The following is a 16869-nucleotide window of genomic DNA, read 5'->3' as shown; positions in this document are numbered from 1 at the left end:
CTGGGAAGAAAATTGAGAAACTGGAGATTTTTTAATTAGTGTCCAGGACTCTATTATTATGACATTTGAGGATTTTAAATATTGAAAAAACTCAATAGCACTATTTGGTGACAAGTGTAGACTTGAGATTCGTGACAGATTTTGTTTTGAAATTAGACTGTAATGTTGCTCCTTAATATTACCTACTTCACAGTAGGTAATTGGAATGGTTGAATGAGATAATGAATATAAGACACTTAACATAGTGTCTGGCACAGAATAAGAGCTCCATAAATGTCAACGATTATTAATATCAAGGAATATCAATTGTTTTAATAACCAAGATACTGCTTTAGAATACATCATAAAATGGGCTCAGCAAAGCAAATTTATACTCCTCATTGTGTTTTTAGTGGTTTGGGGGTGAACCCTACGCTCACTCTTGGAATTTTTACTCAGTAAAATTCCCCAGTATCCCAATTGATTGGAAATTGATGCAGAGAGTATCTTTATGGAATGTTTCATACATATGTTCATCCTGGCCAGAGGACAGCGGGAGAAATGGGCCCTCATAGGTAGAAACGTAGAAAGCGAAGCCCAAACCAAACATTTGGTTAAAGGAGAGGTATGTGAGCTGGTATGTTTTGGCTAGCAGCAGATTGTGGCCAGGAGCATCAGATGGTTAGAAGCAGGTAAACTGAGTCTGATTCTAAAATACTTTCAAAATTAGAGAGGATCAAGTAGACCTGATGGTAGAAACACACAGTCCAAAGTTTGGGCAGCCTCCAATAGAGAGGCAGCTGGGTCAAAATCAGGTGTGCAAAGAAGGTGGTATTCTCTGAAAGTGAAAGAAGATGTCAAAGAAGTTGCATTGCAATTAACGGAAGACACAGACCCCCAGGGGTCAATAAATCTCAGATTATAAAATCTCAGAGGCAAGGGACTGCTTTTCCCCAAAGACTCAAAGCTACAGAGAGGACCCTTCTGGTTTTCAGTAGTATGAAATGCCTCCACAGCCACATTAAAGTGCAGTATGGGTATGAGTTCTTTCCAGTGAAAGAAACTAAATGAGACAGGATGGTTGAGTTCAACTTCTGATCACAGGTTGCCAAGATAGAAGATATGATGAAATTGGATCACAAGCTCTTCATGTGTGCACTAACAATTTCAGGCATTTTAGCCAAGTAGATGAACCTTTCTGGGCCTCCATTCAAGGTCGAAGTAATCAATAGGTTACTTTGTTCCTCACTGGCTTTGAGCCAATGTTGCAAGCTCATTTAGAGTTATTTGGAGTATTTTCATATTTGATGTGAACTTGATTTTCTGTACCCTCCTTTTAAAAACCTGAAATCTGGATTTAAATCACACACCTTACAGAAGGAGGCACAGAAGTTATTTCCCCCATTTTTTGAGGCAAACCGGAATTGAAACTGATAGATTTCACAGAATTATTCTTTTTGAAGATGAATATTCCATTTCACGGTTAAGGTGTCGCTTTCCATTTTCATGGTATAATTAAACCAATTTTCTCTCTAAATCCCCTCTACTTGTTGAGGTTGACCTTGAGAAACAGTTACATGTCTTCTTTGGTGTTAACAAAGGCATTGACTGCTTGGCCAAAATGCAATTAAAAGATGTTAAAAAGCTATCCTGGCTTACATTTCCTCTAAACTTTTCCATAAAGAAAGCCCCCTTATTTCTAATCCAGCAGAAATCTCTCTGAAATATCAAGAGAAAAATAGAATTCTTATTTTATTTTTAAAAAAAATGTTTTAAAGATTTTATTTTTAAGTAAACTCTGCACCAGTCGTGGGGCTCGAACTCACCATCCGGCTATCAAGAGTCACACGCTCCACTGACTGAGCCAGCCAGGCACCCCTGGGCTTCTTATTTCAGAGGCGTTCAAGGAAGGATACTCTTAGGCCTGTGTGGAGATTGGGAGAAGCTGAATGTAAGATTCTGTGCTGGCTGTGTTCCCAACTCTTCACTACTAACTGTTTTTCGAGAGCAGCCCGCTTCCCAATCAACTCTAGCCAATTGGTTTATAGAGATATATTTCAGTCAGGTGTTATCATATGAATGACAAATAATGCCTCTAGCAGAAGTAACTTCAGACACAAAGGGTACAACTCGTGTGTACGTGTGCCTGGAAAATCTACTTTCCCAAAAAACTCTCTTCAAGTCTACCAGAGGTTTTGACATTGATGTGTTAAACTACTGAATCCTTGAAATCAGGATACATTTGTTCCTCTCCCAACATTTTCAGCCACAAAGCTTTGTCCTCTATTCTTTTACTAGTTTTATAAGCACTTCTAATAGGGAGCGGAGATTTTGTATTGAGATTGAGGACCTTAATTTATTGGCTATAATACCAGTGATGAATTCAGGTAAGGAAGCCCTCACTAGATGCCTACTAGATACAGTGATGAATTCCTTTACACCATTAAATTGCTTAGATGCTACTTCCATTTATTTCTCTGATAAATGGTCATCCTTATGTGACTCACAAGTTTCCCTAGACAGTTACTTGACTGTTTATAAGTATTAAAGGATAAATAAACATTTAGTGATAGCTTTTGATTGTTGTTTTGCACTGTGTGTGTGTGTGTGTGTGTGTGTGTGTGTGTGTGTGTCTTGGTAAAACAGGGAATTTTCAACCAAATCTTATCAGTGATTAATTGGCCTAGAAAATTCAATTGAATTCAATTCACTATGTACTTCGGGAGGAGCACAAACACTTTCAAACCCCTGGGCTGCTAGTTAAAGTCCTGTAGCAGGAATTTATAGGATGCCAGTTTAGCCAAAAAGTTACTATGTAAATTTAACTCCTGGCACCAGCTAGTTCTGTAACAAAATGTAACTGGGAAAAAAAATCCTCCTTGAAATCTCCACCACATTCATTAAAGGAATTTCCATTATAGAGATTAAGATTGAAAAGTATTTGAGTCAGGTCAGAAAATAGGAATACAGTTACATGTCCTTAACCACCGGGGTCAACAACAAACGGGTAGTTAGCAAAATGCAAACAGGAAGCTGCACTTTTCAGTTTGTTTCTCTACCTACTTTTCATGCAGGTCTGACTTAATCACTGCCTGGCCTGGCCTAACACCGCCTGTGAAGTGGGGAGGATCACTATGAGCTTTAGTTCTTCCGGAGTATGTCGGAGGCATACTTTGCTCTGTGTGGTGGGCTCCTTAAATAAAACAATTTTCCAAGGGCACATCATTGTCACTACTACATTTATGGCCACTAAATGTCTACTCTGCTTAAAATCTTTGAGGGAGGCTTCCTATCTCCGTAACAAACATATACTCCTCAAGTGGCTCTCTGCGTCCTTTGGAAACTACCCACACATTATTTCCCTTCCGCAGTGTGAACTAGCCATTCTAGCCAGCCCCTGTCTGCCCGCCATCTTACAGTGCAACTAGTGTTCTCTTTCCTTGCCCTCATTCACATGGTTTCTCTTTCCAGGAGTGCTCTCTGCCCCTCACCTCCCACCTACGTCCTTCTCATTTTGTAAGGGCCAACTCCACTTTCTCCTCTTTGAAAACAGATGACTATGCCAGGCCTGAGTGACATTCTCCCCTCAGAGTTCTCACTGCGTTTGTTGTTAGTGTTCCTGAATTTCCTCTCAATGATCTACATTGTTTGCTTTTCTTTCACATTATGTTGTTCTTGCCTCCCCAACTCAATAGAGGCTTCTTCGGTTCAGAAGCGATGTCCTTCACCTCTCCTGATTGATTCCCCAGAAGCAGTGACACAAGTCTGTGCATACAGTTGGTGTACAATAAATGTTTATTGGTTGATTGATATTTTCACACATGAACATTTTTGAAGGCCTCATTTGCTTGAATTTTAGAGGGTGATAATAAATATTTTTTTTTACTAAATTTTTTTAATCTTTATTTTTGAGAGAGAGCAGGGCAGGGGCAGAGAGTTAAGGAGACACAGAATCCAAAGCAGGCTCCAGGCTCTGAGATGTCACCACAGAGCCTGATGCAGGGCTCAAATTCATGCACTGTGAGATCATGACCTGAGCCGCAGTTGGACGCTCAACTGACTGAGCCACACAGGCGCCCCTAAATATTTCTTAAATGGATAACATGAATAATGGATATGGGTTTTTTTGTTTATTTCTGCCCCTCCCCCTCCCCATCCATGGCCAGCCAATACCTAGATTCATGCCTGGTCATATTACATGCCCAATAAATATCTGTTGAATGAATCTTTGGCAAAATCATCCTGCATATAATTAAATGCCATCAGTCTTAGGACTCATTTTTTATCTCATTCATCTCAAACGCTTGAGCGTTATAGGATTTGAATTGCCAAATATGTTACATTCCCATTGACTTCAAGTTCAAATCCAGTTCATGAGTGAAGAACTTTTAATGCCACTGGGCCTCCTGTCCCATGAATGCAAGCAAGCAATTAAGCAGTGTTGTTTAACAATAACTGTGTTTAGCATCCAGGTTTTAGTGAATTTATATTAAATTGGATTTGTTTAAACTATTTAAATGGCATTTATTAGTGAGTTCTCATAATTTCATGTATTATTGAAAAGAGGCATACCTTTTCAAAAAAAAAGGGGGGGGGCACCTGGGTGGCTCAGTTGGTTAAGCATCCAACTTTGGCTCAGTTCATGATCTCACAGTTCATGAGTTCGAGCCCTGCGTCAGACTCTGTGCCGACAGCTCAGAGCCTGTGGAGCCTGCTTCAGATTCTGTACCTCCCTCTCTCTGTGCCCCTCCCCTGCTCACACTCTCTCTCTCTCTCTCTCTCTCTCTCTCTCTCTCAAAAATAAACATTAGATTTTTTTAAAAACATAGGTGAACTCCTCAGACAAAACCATATGTATGAACTGAGGTGGGGAGGGTCTCTTAATTGCTTTATGAAATGGGATAACTTGGCTTACCTGTTTTTTTGTAAAAGGTATATTAAATGTATTGCCCTAGGAGTATTGTGGGGGGAAATGCAATGAAGCTTTAAAAAAAAACAAAACAAACAAACAAACAAAAAAACTTGGGCCGCCTGGATGGCTCAGTTGGTTAAGCATCTAACTTCGGCCTAGGTCAGGATCTCCCTGTTCCCGAGTTCGAACCCCATGTCAGGCTCTGTCCGGCACTGTGCTGACAACTCGGAGTCTGAAGCCTGCTTCCGATTTTGTGTCTCCCTCTCTCTCTGCCCCTCCCCCATTCGTGCTCTGTCTCTGTCTCTCAAAAATAAGTACACATTAAAAAAAGAAAAATTTTTTAATTAAAAAACACTTAATGAGAAAGTTCTGTACAGAGGCAAAATATCCTTATTTTCACAGCCTTTTCTTTCAGACGGTGAACTGTTTTCCATAGGATGCCTATGAGATCATCTGCACTGCTGAACACTCCTCATATGCCTTAAAGAACGTGTATTGGTGGACCACTCACCAAAGCACATGAGGGAAATAGAACTTGAAGCAAAATCGAAAGCTTGAAAGCTTTTCAACCTTGTCAACTTGCCAACTCAAGCAGTGTGTGGCCGGTGTGGCATATATTCGTAGAGCCAAAATAAATGGTCACGAGAAATTCCAAGGTAGTGTAGATGTAAGGAAAGCTTAAAATGGAAGGAAGGAAAACATGGCTTTCATTGTTTACTCAGGAGGTTGATAAAATGCATTGGAAGAAATGCCTCCTCAGATATTGCTGTAGGTGCCAAATGGTATCTTTGTGATCTTCGGAACCAGGCTTTGGCAACGTTTCCATGTTCTGTGCTGGCTTGGGCAGCAAAGGAGAAGAGAGGCGGAGACAAGGAAAGTGTAGGAGAAGTGGCCTTGCAAACAGCTTTGGAACCAGTTACTATTTCCATCAGATCCATCAGATACAAAGTATCTATTTCTTTTGTTTTGCCTTCAAGGCGAACTTCATGAGAGAAGGTATGGATCCTTTAAAAAGCTATAATCTACTTTTTCAAATGAAGCACTTAAATAATGAACCTAGTGTATCTATAATTGTAAAGTAAAAACATTTATACTTTCCTTATGTCTTCTCTAGAATTCTTATAGATGAGCATTAATTAATAGTCAAAATGAACTCTTTTATTTCCAAAGGGGAATACATAGGGAATGTTTCTTCCCTGTGGATCCAAGTGAAATCACCTCCCAGTTCAGTTTCATCACACCAATTATTGGACAAAAACATGCCAAAGATTAACCTACTCTTTGAAGATAATAGAAATCATTTGGGTATCCCATATTTTTACTCTAAATCCAGGAAAAGATCTTACCGCAATCAAATGAGCAGGAATAGACCATGCCTGATAGAAACTGAATGCTCTAGATAACAAGAATGCCAGGTATTAGCAGCCCGATCTGAAAGCTAGAATTGCGAGAAAATGTTCGACTCTACAGGTCCCATTGATTTGAAACCGACAGAGGTGGCCAAAGCTCAGCCAGACTAGAGGGTGTTCAATGGACAAACCTTGCTTGCTGGCATGGTAAACAGAAGGGTTAATGTCAAATTCCCGTTTACTCTTTGACCTTTCAAAATAGGAATCCTGGGGACGGCTGCAAGGCTGTAACTTCCCATGAGAAGAACTCAGTAAGACATGATGTCTATCCTCAAGGAATTTACAGTTTAGTAAGGGAGAGAAGTTAAGGGCCTATGATGAGGACTCCGGACTCAGACTGCCTGGGTTTGAACCATGGCTTGATCACCTACGAGCTATGGGAAGTTGTACAAGTTAAATTAATTCCTCTTCCTCTACCTCTGTTTCTCCCATCTGTAAAATGGGACCATAATACCATCTCCAAGAGGAATCCAGAGAGCCGTAAGACTTGGTGTGAGTAATTTTGAGGTCTTCCTTTTGGGGATGCATTTTGATGCAGTAGTAGTATTTGAGTGTGTGCTTAAGAGTGTTCTTAAGTCATAGTGCTTGGTGTACCATTGATGGAGAATGAGAAGCCTATGCTGAGGTTGGAAGACCTACTGTCTGCCTCCAGCTCTTCATAAACTCTCACAACCATTTCACTTCTTGGTGCCTTAGCTTTCTTCTACATTTAAATGAGCCTAGGAAACTCCATGACGGCTTGGACCTTATCTTGTTCAACATCTAGAACAGTGACTTGCTCATAGTAGATGCTGGATAAATATTGGTGCAGCACAACTCACGGAAATTAACAAGATGTTGATACAACAGACATGAACATAATTTTGAGAAGGAATCATAAGCACTACACAAATATGACTGTTTTTCTTGTTTAAGATTCCCAAGAGAGGGGCACCTAGGTGGCTCAGCCAGTTAAGTGTCTGACTCTTGATTTCAGCTCAGGTCATGATCTCACAGTTGTGAGATCCAGCCCTGCATCAGGCTCTGTGCTGACAGCGTGGAGCCTGCTTGGGATTCTCTCTCTCTATCTCTCATTCCCACTCCCTCTGCTCTCTCCCCCATTCATGCCCCCCCCTCTAAAAAAATTAAAATGGAAGATTCCCAAGAGAGATAAGAAATAAGAAATGATCTCTACTACGTTTCTCTGCCAGGATCTAAGCATGAGATTTGAAGTCAGATGTTGCCTCAAGTTGTTTAACCTCTTTGGGCTTCATTTTCTCATTGGTATTTTTGGGTGATCCCTCCTGCTTTGTACTATTTTTTAGAACTCCCAAGATCAAGGAAATAAAAGCACTTGTGAACTAGCAAATACCAAGAAATGGTAGCTCTTCGTGTTCTACATTAGAGGACCGTAAATCATAAAAAGCAAACTTGTGGAGCGCCTCGGTGGTTCAGTCAGTTGGGCGTCCCAACTTCGGCTCAGGTCATGACCTAATGGTTGGCAAGTTTGAGCCCCATGTTGGGCTCTGTGCTGACAGCTCAGAGCCTGGAGCCTGCTTTGGATTCTGTGTCTCCCTCTCTGTCTTCTACCTCTCCCCTGCTCGTGCTCTGTCTCTCAAAAATAAATAAACATTTTTTTTAAAAAGCAAAATTATATTCCTGTTACTCAACAGTAAGTTAGTAAACATAAAGCTGTATTGTTCCCCACAGTTTATCTTCTTTAAAATACAAGGGGAAATGGCCCCCCCATCTTTTGTATATGGACAGAGGAGCAGAGCTACATGAGAGAAGTGTCTCTCTCTCGGCACACCAGCTCCCTTTAGCTGTTGCACCTCACTTCTTCTGTGCCAGCTCCAAATCCAGTTTCAGGTGTGAAGGAGGACATGCGTTGGCTAGGACTGTTTGGAAGAGTTGGCCAGGGTCCCCTCAGAGGTGACAGGCAAATTTCAAAAAGAAGAAAATTCCTTCTCCCTTTGCCCCATGTTACATAAAACGCATGGCCAGAGTCCAATTTCTGTTTGCATTTTTCTTTTCTAAAAGTTCAAAATTCAAATTCATTATTTGTTATCTGTTTCTATACGCGATGGACCTCTGGAGAAAAATCTTCCTCCAGACCCTCACTGTTTACGTTCTAAGCAAATTGTGTGTGTGTGTGTGTGTGTGTGTGTGTCTGTGTGTATTCCTTTTTGGTTATTTTTCTTTCAAATGTGTTCAGGCAGCCTATATAATTTAGTTGTAGGATTAAATTTGAATCTATTTTTAAACATAAACTTACAAACTTAGATAATAGTCTCTTTTAGAGTACTTTCCATAATATACTAAGTCAACTACAGTGTGGAAACTAATTTGCTCTTGAAATTCCACTTAGTGACACTACTTAGAATTTGTGTCTAAGGAGAATCTAAGAAAGAATCTAAGAAAGGAGAGTCTAAGGAGAATTGGGGGTAGCCACGTCTATCACTCATGAGACATTTTTTTTGGTTATAATCTTTTGATTTCTTTTTAATATGATAGCTTTATTGATATGTAATTCACATACTATCCAATTCACCCATTGAAAGTGTACAATTTTGTGAATGGGTTTTAGCATATTTAAAAATTGTGCAACTGTTACCACTATCTAATTCCAGAATATTTTCATCACCCCCCAAGGAGACCCTGTACCCATTAAGCAGTTACTCCCACTTTCTCCTTTCCCCATAGTCCTCACAACCACTCATTTGCTTTCCAACTCTGTGGAAATTTCATATTGCCTTGTGGATATTTCATATAAATGGAACCATATAATATGTGGCCTTCGCGACTGGCTTCTACCACTTAGCATAATGTTTTCAAGGTATGTCCCGTGGCGGAATAATATTCCCTTTTGTGGGTATATCACATTTTGTGTATCCAGTTCATCTGTCAGTGGACACACAGGTTGTTTCCACCTGTTGCCTATGGCGAATCGTGCTGCTAGGAACGTGAGTGCGTAAATATCTCTTTGAGGCCCTGCTTTCAGTTGTGTGGGGCATATACCAGCAATGTGTGATTGTTCCGATTTCTCCAATTTTTCTCATTTTTATTATGGCCATGCTAATGCATGTGAAGCAGTATCACACTGGGGTTTTCATTTACATTTACCCCATCTGGCTAATTTTTTTTTAAATATTGTAAATATTTTCCTAGAGGTCATTGCCTGACAGCCTTAACCTTCTAGAACATGACCCCACATGGAACATATTGCAAAAGGGCCCCCAAACCAGCAACAGCAGTCACAGACTTGCTGCACGAAAGCCCTGCACTTTGCCCCTTAGGCCCATGTTCAGTGAGAAACTAACTCATATTCAGCATTCGTGATTGGCTGTTATGTTTTCCACAAGGGAGCTGGGCAATCCACAATGGCAGATACTGTGGCTGGAAGAGAAGCGATAGTAGAAGTGACAGGTGACAATCTGCCACTGAAGGAGGAAAACTGTGATACTTCCTAGGACATTTATGACCCCACGTCTTCAACTAGAGGTCAAATTATGTTCAGTCTTTTGTAAGAAGGCAAAACTACATATAATACACTTTATTTTATTTTTTAAGTTTATTTTTGGGGGAGAGAGAGAGAAACAGAGAGAAAGGAGGGGGGGAGGGAGGAAAAGAGTGAGGGGCAGACGGGGAGAGAGAGAGAGGGAGAGAGAGATCAAGAAGGCTCCACACTCAACACGGAGCCCAAATTGGGGCTCGATCCCACAACCACGAGATCATGACCTGAGCCGAAATCAAGAGTCCTATGTTAACCAACTGAGCCACCCAGGTGCCACTACATATAATATATTTTAGAAAGGTTTCTGTAAAGAATGACTTAGAGAAATACGTTTGCCCTTGAATGATAGGATAAGCTTGCATGAATTGTCTAGATACTTAATTTCCCACTGATATCTAAAAACTTAGGTAATATTGAGTCTCATCTTGAATGCAGAAAAACAAACAGAAAATCCAAACCCTGTAAAGATATTGTTCAAAAAATTAAATGTTCTCAAGAACTTGTTTCTGCTTTTTGGATGAAGTTGACAATTAGTTGGTTTGCCTGATACTCAGAGCTTACTTTTACTTGACAAAATCCCTGTTATTTCAGTATGTGTTCACATCATGATGCTAATAAATTAACTTCTTATCTACTCTCTCAGCTGAGTTCCTGAAAATTGTTGCCGGTTGACACTGGGTTAAACTGCAAACCTTAAAGCTGCACAGTATTTAATGTATGACTGAACCATGCTTTCTGTCTCACTCATTTGTATATGCTGAAACTTCCTTCTGATTTGTTCCAATATCCCTTTAAAGGGACTAAGAACTAATAGAACATACAGAGAACAAAAACAAAACAAAACAGGTGCCTGGGTGGATCAGTCAGTTAAGCCTCCAACTCTTGGTTTTGGCTCAGGTCATGATCTCATGGATCGTGAGTTCAAGCCCCACATCGAGCTCTGTGCTGACGGTGTGGAGCTTGCTTGGGATTCTCTCTCTCCCTCTCTCTCTGCCCCTCACCAACTCACGCTGTCTCTGCCTCTCTCAAAATATATAAATTAACCTAAAAAAAAAAAAAAAAGAACACCAGCATCTTTTCAAAGGATTTGTTTTTCTTATCTGAAGCACATTTTACATGTCACATCCTCTCCCCTACCACATTTACCGCTGGGGGTCCAGCGAGTTCTGTCATGACCATTTTACATGATTGTCAACAATTACATCTCAAATATACACATAGAGTTACCTCTGAGAGCAAGTGAAATTTTCTTAGGAATTCCTGTTCTGGGTTTTGAGAGCAGATAATCAAGCCTTCAATCATACCACAGTAAAGGCAGGATAATGACAAGTCTTCGGTAGCCTCTGGAAACTGGAGACGCACATAAGGGGCTGTCCTGTCCAGCTCTGGCATTTGCTGTGCAGTGAACCCCCAAATGAGTTTCTGTCCCCAGACAGATAAAAATGAAACCATCATTTTTCCTTTTTAATTGGGCTTTTGCCCAGTCTTGTATTTCAACAGCAAATCTATGTGGCTGCCTCATTTTACTCTACACTGGGAAATGCTCCTTTTATTGACAGTGGGCAACTGTTGCACTGGCAGTATCTAGATGCTTCCTGGTTTTTTTTTAATGTTTATTTATTTTTGAGATGGGGGTGGGGGCAGGGACAGAGAGAGAGGGAGACACAGAAGCCAAAGCAGGAGCCAGGTTCTAAGATGTCAGCACAGAGCCCTATGCGGGGCTCAAACCCATGAACTGTGAGATCATGACCTGAGCCAAAGTCAGACGTGTAACTGACTGAGCCACCCAGGCCCCCCTAGATGCTTCCTGTTCTAAATAGGCTATGATACTTCTTTTCCAAATCTAAGGTTTAAAACAGAAGTATTATATCAGCTTATTTTATTTTTGTTTTCTTGCAGGTTTCTGAAAAGTGCCTTTTCTGAAAACTACTGCTTGGATTCCACTCTAGAACTGTCTCTTTATGACCCCCCCCCCGACCTGTCCCTCTCCCAACCTGGTGTGCTTGTAGTTCACTCTCAGTAACGTGCCCATTCTTTTTTCCCTTTGATTCTCCATTTTCACGGTCATTTTCCCTCCTCCTGATTTTGCAGCAATTTTTTTTTACAGTCCTGACATCCTTACCAATATTAATCATTAAATCAAAGAAATAGGAAGAAAAAGTTTTCTCCCCTTGATCTGAGACCATTCCACAAATTGAAGGGCAGCCACCAGCATATGCTTTTTGCACGAGTAATTGAAAACATCAACCGGAGAGCATAGGATTCTTTTGAAATCCTGCCAGTTATTTGAAGGAACTTCAGCAGAGGAACAAATTAAACACTCAATATCTTAACCTTTCTGGTTGCCTTCTTAGGAGTTGGTCTCTAATTTGATTTTTAGTTACTCCGGTACAAGTTTTATTTTGTGATTGGCTCTTTGTTTGACTAGACCAAATTTTGGCTTAAATGAAAACCTAAGTGCTAACAAAGAAGCATTTCACCAAAGCAACCTGTTATCTCTTCACATTTAGCTTGAATTCATTTTTGACCTTTTAACAGCAGTAAAGCTGTCCTAGAGAGGGTGCCCTTGATTTTAACTTTGCTTTCAATATGACGGCTGTCAATGTCACCCTGGTTCGTGACACCAAGTGGCTGACTTTAGAAGTCTGCAGAGAATTTCAGAGAGGAACCTGCTCGCGAGCTGATGCGGATTGCAAGTTTGCCCATCCGCCGAGGGTTTGCCACGTGGAAAATGGTCGTGTGGTGGCATGCTTTGATTCTTTAAAGGTGAGTCTCCTCTACATGCATGTAACATCCAATTTAAATTTCTTGATGTCTGTGTGATGTGCTTTTAAATTAGTAAAGTTAACAATAGCATGGACATGGTGAGTTTTGTTTGTTTTTTAAGACAGGCTATGGACTTTGGGTTTGTAGAACTAAGCCAGATTACAGCTAATCTCATCAAAGCCCAGTGATCAGGATAGAGTTGAAGAAAAAGAAAATGAAAGAATTTTTGTAGGAGTGAGAAATTGCAGCTTTACCATACTTTTACTTGTCTGTATATGGTTTAAATTGTGAACACAGTGATCATAATTCTCACAGAACCTAAAGAAGCCCTTTGCTGAATTATAGCTTATTACCTATGTTATCAAATATACTTGTCAGGGGCCCGTCAGCTTTCAGAAGACAAGTCAGACTGAAAGAGTATGAGGTGGAAATCTCACCATGCGGGAGGAAAACGGGTTTTAAAGTTTATTTTAGTAATCTCTATACCTAACGTGGGGCTTGAGCTCACAACCCTGAGATCTTCCTACTGAGCCAATCAGGTGTCCCAAATAACTGGTAGTTTTATTTCAGATTTTTATTCTCTGTTTGAGAAAGCTCTAGGCCCAGTGTGGGCCTTGAACTCACAACCACAAGACCAAGAGTCACATGCTCTACCACTGAGCTGGCCAGGCACCCCCCAACATTTTAAAGTTTCTTAGTCAAGTATATTTTGAACCTTTAACTTAAACATTGTTAGCAAACTAGGTTCACTTAATTTTCTTCCTGAACTGTTGATTAACCAATTTCAGATTTATGAGGACATTTTATAAGAAATCCCCTATTGCCAGGGTCATCGAACCTGAACATTATGTACTAGAGTATAAACAAAATATGAGGGCCAAGGAGATATTATGTAGAATGGAACATGTATGATTGCAGAACAAGGGAATGCACTGATCTTCATGTTTTATTCATAGGTATCTTTAAATTAAGGATAAAGATGCATATATTAAAGCATAGAAGTAAAAGTGGTAGTCGATTCCTGGTTGAAATTGATAAGATTCGCTACGATGCCTTTGAGATTTATTTTTGTAAAAATACATCGAAATGAATTAAGCTTAATAAGAAACTTTTCAATTTTTTGATATTGTTTTAGCCTCATCATGACCAGTTTGACCTCATTAACATTTTTGTTTGTGGCTTCATCAGTTAAAGGAGACGTATTCCTTTGTGTGGTCATTTCTTCAGAGAGCATTTTATCAAGTGACATCCTACATAACTAGTTACCTTAGTTTATTTTGTGGTTACTAGTTTTTGTTGCAGACCCTCCCAGTTCAAGAATGGAAACTTGTTAGTTTTTAAATGTATATTTGTTTTGAGAGAGAGAGAGAGAGAGAGAGAGAGAGAGGGAGCAGGGGAGGGGCAGAGAGAGCGGGAGAGAGAGAATCCCAACATGGGGCTGGAACCATGAGATCATGACCTGACCCAAAATCAAGAGTGGGACACTCAACTGACTGAGCCACCCAGGTACCCCTAGAAACTTAAAAAAAAAAAAACAGTAATTTTTACCATGGAAAATGTCTGAATTGGTCCTATTTGCAGCACATATTATAATTAAAGAGCTTATTCTCTTTACACTTCATATCACTCAAGTTTCATCTACAATTATTTCGTGTATTACTTAAATCTCCTGCTGCATTACTGGGCAATGCCTTGAAGCAGAAAAGAGCATGGGGCTAGTTTGGGGAGGGAAAGGAGATGTCTTTCATCCAGTGCACCTAGAGGGTCCGGCACAACACTCGGCAGTGTGCATATGTTGTTTCAGGCGATCTGGGGTATGGTCCCAGCCTCACTACTGTGGCTGACCTCAGCTACTCAATCTGATAAGGCTTAAATTACTTCCTCTCTGCCGAACTTCCAGGATTACTCTGGAGAGTCCACGAGGTGACATAAATGAGAACTGATGTATCACTCTAAGAGTGAGTTAAATGAAAGATTATTTTCTCGCAGTTCACTAAGATGTTAGTTTTAGGAGTTCTTCAGAGCAGTTCTATTTAGTTAGGGCTTGTTATCGAAAACTGCAAACGCATGTTCCAAATAGACATGCCCTAATCCAGTTGCCACAAGTATCTTCTTAGTTCTTCAAGCCGAGTATCACCGGGTTTTTTTAGTTTACTCTTTGATAGAGAGTTCCTTGCAGGCTTTGCAAATTCTATCTTTCCAGACGTGTGGTGGAAGGAGATATGTGATCCTTCTAATCACTGGTATACGTTAGGTCAGTTCACCCACTTAAAGACTGCCATAAAGGAAACATTTTGAAGAAAAGTAATAAAGCAATTGTTAACAAAACACATACTGCACCACCGCTTTAAAGCTTGGAAAATGTTTAATTCAGAGACCACATAGATAATAGGCAATGAATAGTAACAAGCCATTTAATTATTTAAATACATGTCTACTCACTGCATCCAGTGTTTTTAAAACAATTTTCACATTATGTTAATATCTTGATGACCAATCACACAGGATGAAGACGATTTACACAATCCTCACATTTTCAAATTTTAATGAAAACTTTAATATTTCAAATACACAAAGCCTTTCAAACAATTAATTAATTTGCCTCTCAGACAGCACATTTGCAACAGTCTCATGTCTGCCCAAAAGCTTTGTGGTTCTCTGCTTTAATATTATTCCGTATCCGTGATATGCATGAATGCTATACAAAGTTGAGGGTAATTGAACTATGTGGATTGTATGACTATCATATCTATAATACACAAATAACATACCTTTGTGTTTATTGCAACATTTACTACCCTCCTTGAGTATGTATAATTGAAACACCTTTGAAATGCATCTGTGCACTGTTTCTATTTCCATGAGTGGTCAAATAATTGAAGCAATCATTTGATGAGTTTTGGGCTGCTGCTCTTGGTTTTCTGTGTTTTGTTTTTGTAAGGATTCCATTAGCACTAGGTACTCTACCAGATGATGATGGTACTTTGCCTTCGTAATAGGCACAATAGACACAATGTTCTACACTTACCTCATAACGAGGGAATGTTGTACAAATAAGGAGGGCAAGCTTGATGGCTAATTGTGCGTTGTGCTGAAGTGCTGAGCCCATCACGCCATGAATGTTGAGTGTTCATTGATGAAGGTTGTACCATCTTCAGATAGAGATCTAGACTGTGCAGCCCATAGATTAATTTCCAGCTACATAAAAGAGTCTCGTGTCATGTGGATATGCGGCTGTTTTAGACCCAATTGCCTAGTCTGCTTGGCACAATTTATTTCAGAATCTCTCCAAAATATTGCTTAACCCATTCTGTGCCAATTTCTTGTTATGACAGGTTGCCATTGAGGTAGCTTGATTCTTTCAGTGAATGTCCCTTACATTTAATGCAAGATCATCAGTAAAAATACTACACTAGAATCTTTGTGATTATTTCCATAGCCAAGACTGTTACCTTCATGTATTCCGCTTCAACGGCGTCATGATGTCTTGAAGTCTCCGTCCGATACTTGAAGCAGTGTAACATTGACCACCTATTATCCAAGAAGGATGCGAATGCTGTCGTTATTTCATTATGGCAGATCAACACCCATTACATCTGCCCACCCTACTCCCCCTGTTTGAGTAGTTTTGTAACGAAAATTCCCAGAAAAGACCTTAGCAGCAGGCATAGTCAGACGACAGTCGTGTCAACCCATCTACATTCCCAAAAGATGGGAACCGAAAGCAGAACACACGTAAAATAGCTGCACACTGTGTCTTCAAACATCGCATATGATCACAAACATAATCCCGTTTTGACAAGCGAAAGCTGTTGTCTAGGCATATGGATGTGAGTCCATCCTTGTGGGTCAGATGGTCCTGAGTGACCTGTATATTCTCTATCAGTATCACTAGTCACAGCAGTTTTCACTAGTTGAAAATTTGACTGAATGTTGACCTCATCCCTGTTTTCTAAGGGAAAGCTTACTGGGAGCAGAAGACTCCTGGCAGCATAATCCCAAAGGTCACTGGATTATGCAAGACTGAGAACCATGGATCGGAGAGGTCTGACTGCACTATGAAGATACATAGATAGCACCTATCGTCCTGAGACTCATCGAAAGTAACTTTGTACTTAAGGATCTCTACCTTCTGTAACACTGACCTTGAAAAGGCAGTAACTTTGGCTGGTAGAAGTCAATGCTGTTTTGGACATTTCAAACACTTCTGCTGAAAGAAAAATGGAATTACAATTAGTACCTAAACAAGTACATATTGATAGCTCGGCCTAACTTTAAAAATTTTTTATTTTGAAATAATTTCCAGCTTA

General features: G+C 40.0%; 1 protein-coding gene across 4 annotated transcripts in view; it reads left to right on the top strand.

Moving 5' to 3' along the window:
• MBNL3 (muscleblind like splicing regulator 3) overlaps nucleotides 1-16869 on the top strand; it is a 117022-nt gene that overhangs the window by 36381 nt on the left and 63772 nt on the right. For all 4 annotated transcript variants that reach the window (XM_030305862.2, XM_030305863.2, XM_030305860.2 and 1 more), the window contains exon 2: nucleotides 11693-12559. In XM_030305862.2, the coding sequence (XP_030161722.1) occupies nucleotides 12383-12559 (177 nt within the window). In that variant the 5' untranslated portion in view covers nucleotides 11693-12382. The remainder of the gene's footprint in view (nucleotides 1-11692; nucleotides 12560-16869) is intronic.

Source organism: Lynx canadensis, chromosome X (assembly GCF_007474595.2).
Source record: "Lynx canadensis isolate LIC74 chromosome X, mLynCan4.pri.v2, whole genome shotgun sequence".
Lineage (NCBI taxonomy): Eukaryota > Metazoa > Chordata > Mammalia > Carnivora > Felidae > Lynx > Lynx canadensis.
Note: the sequence above shows the minus strand (reverse complement) of the source record. Positions and strands in the feature narration are given on the sequence as shown.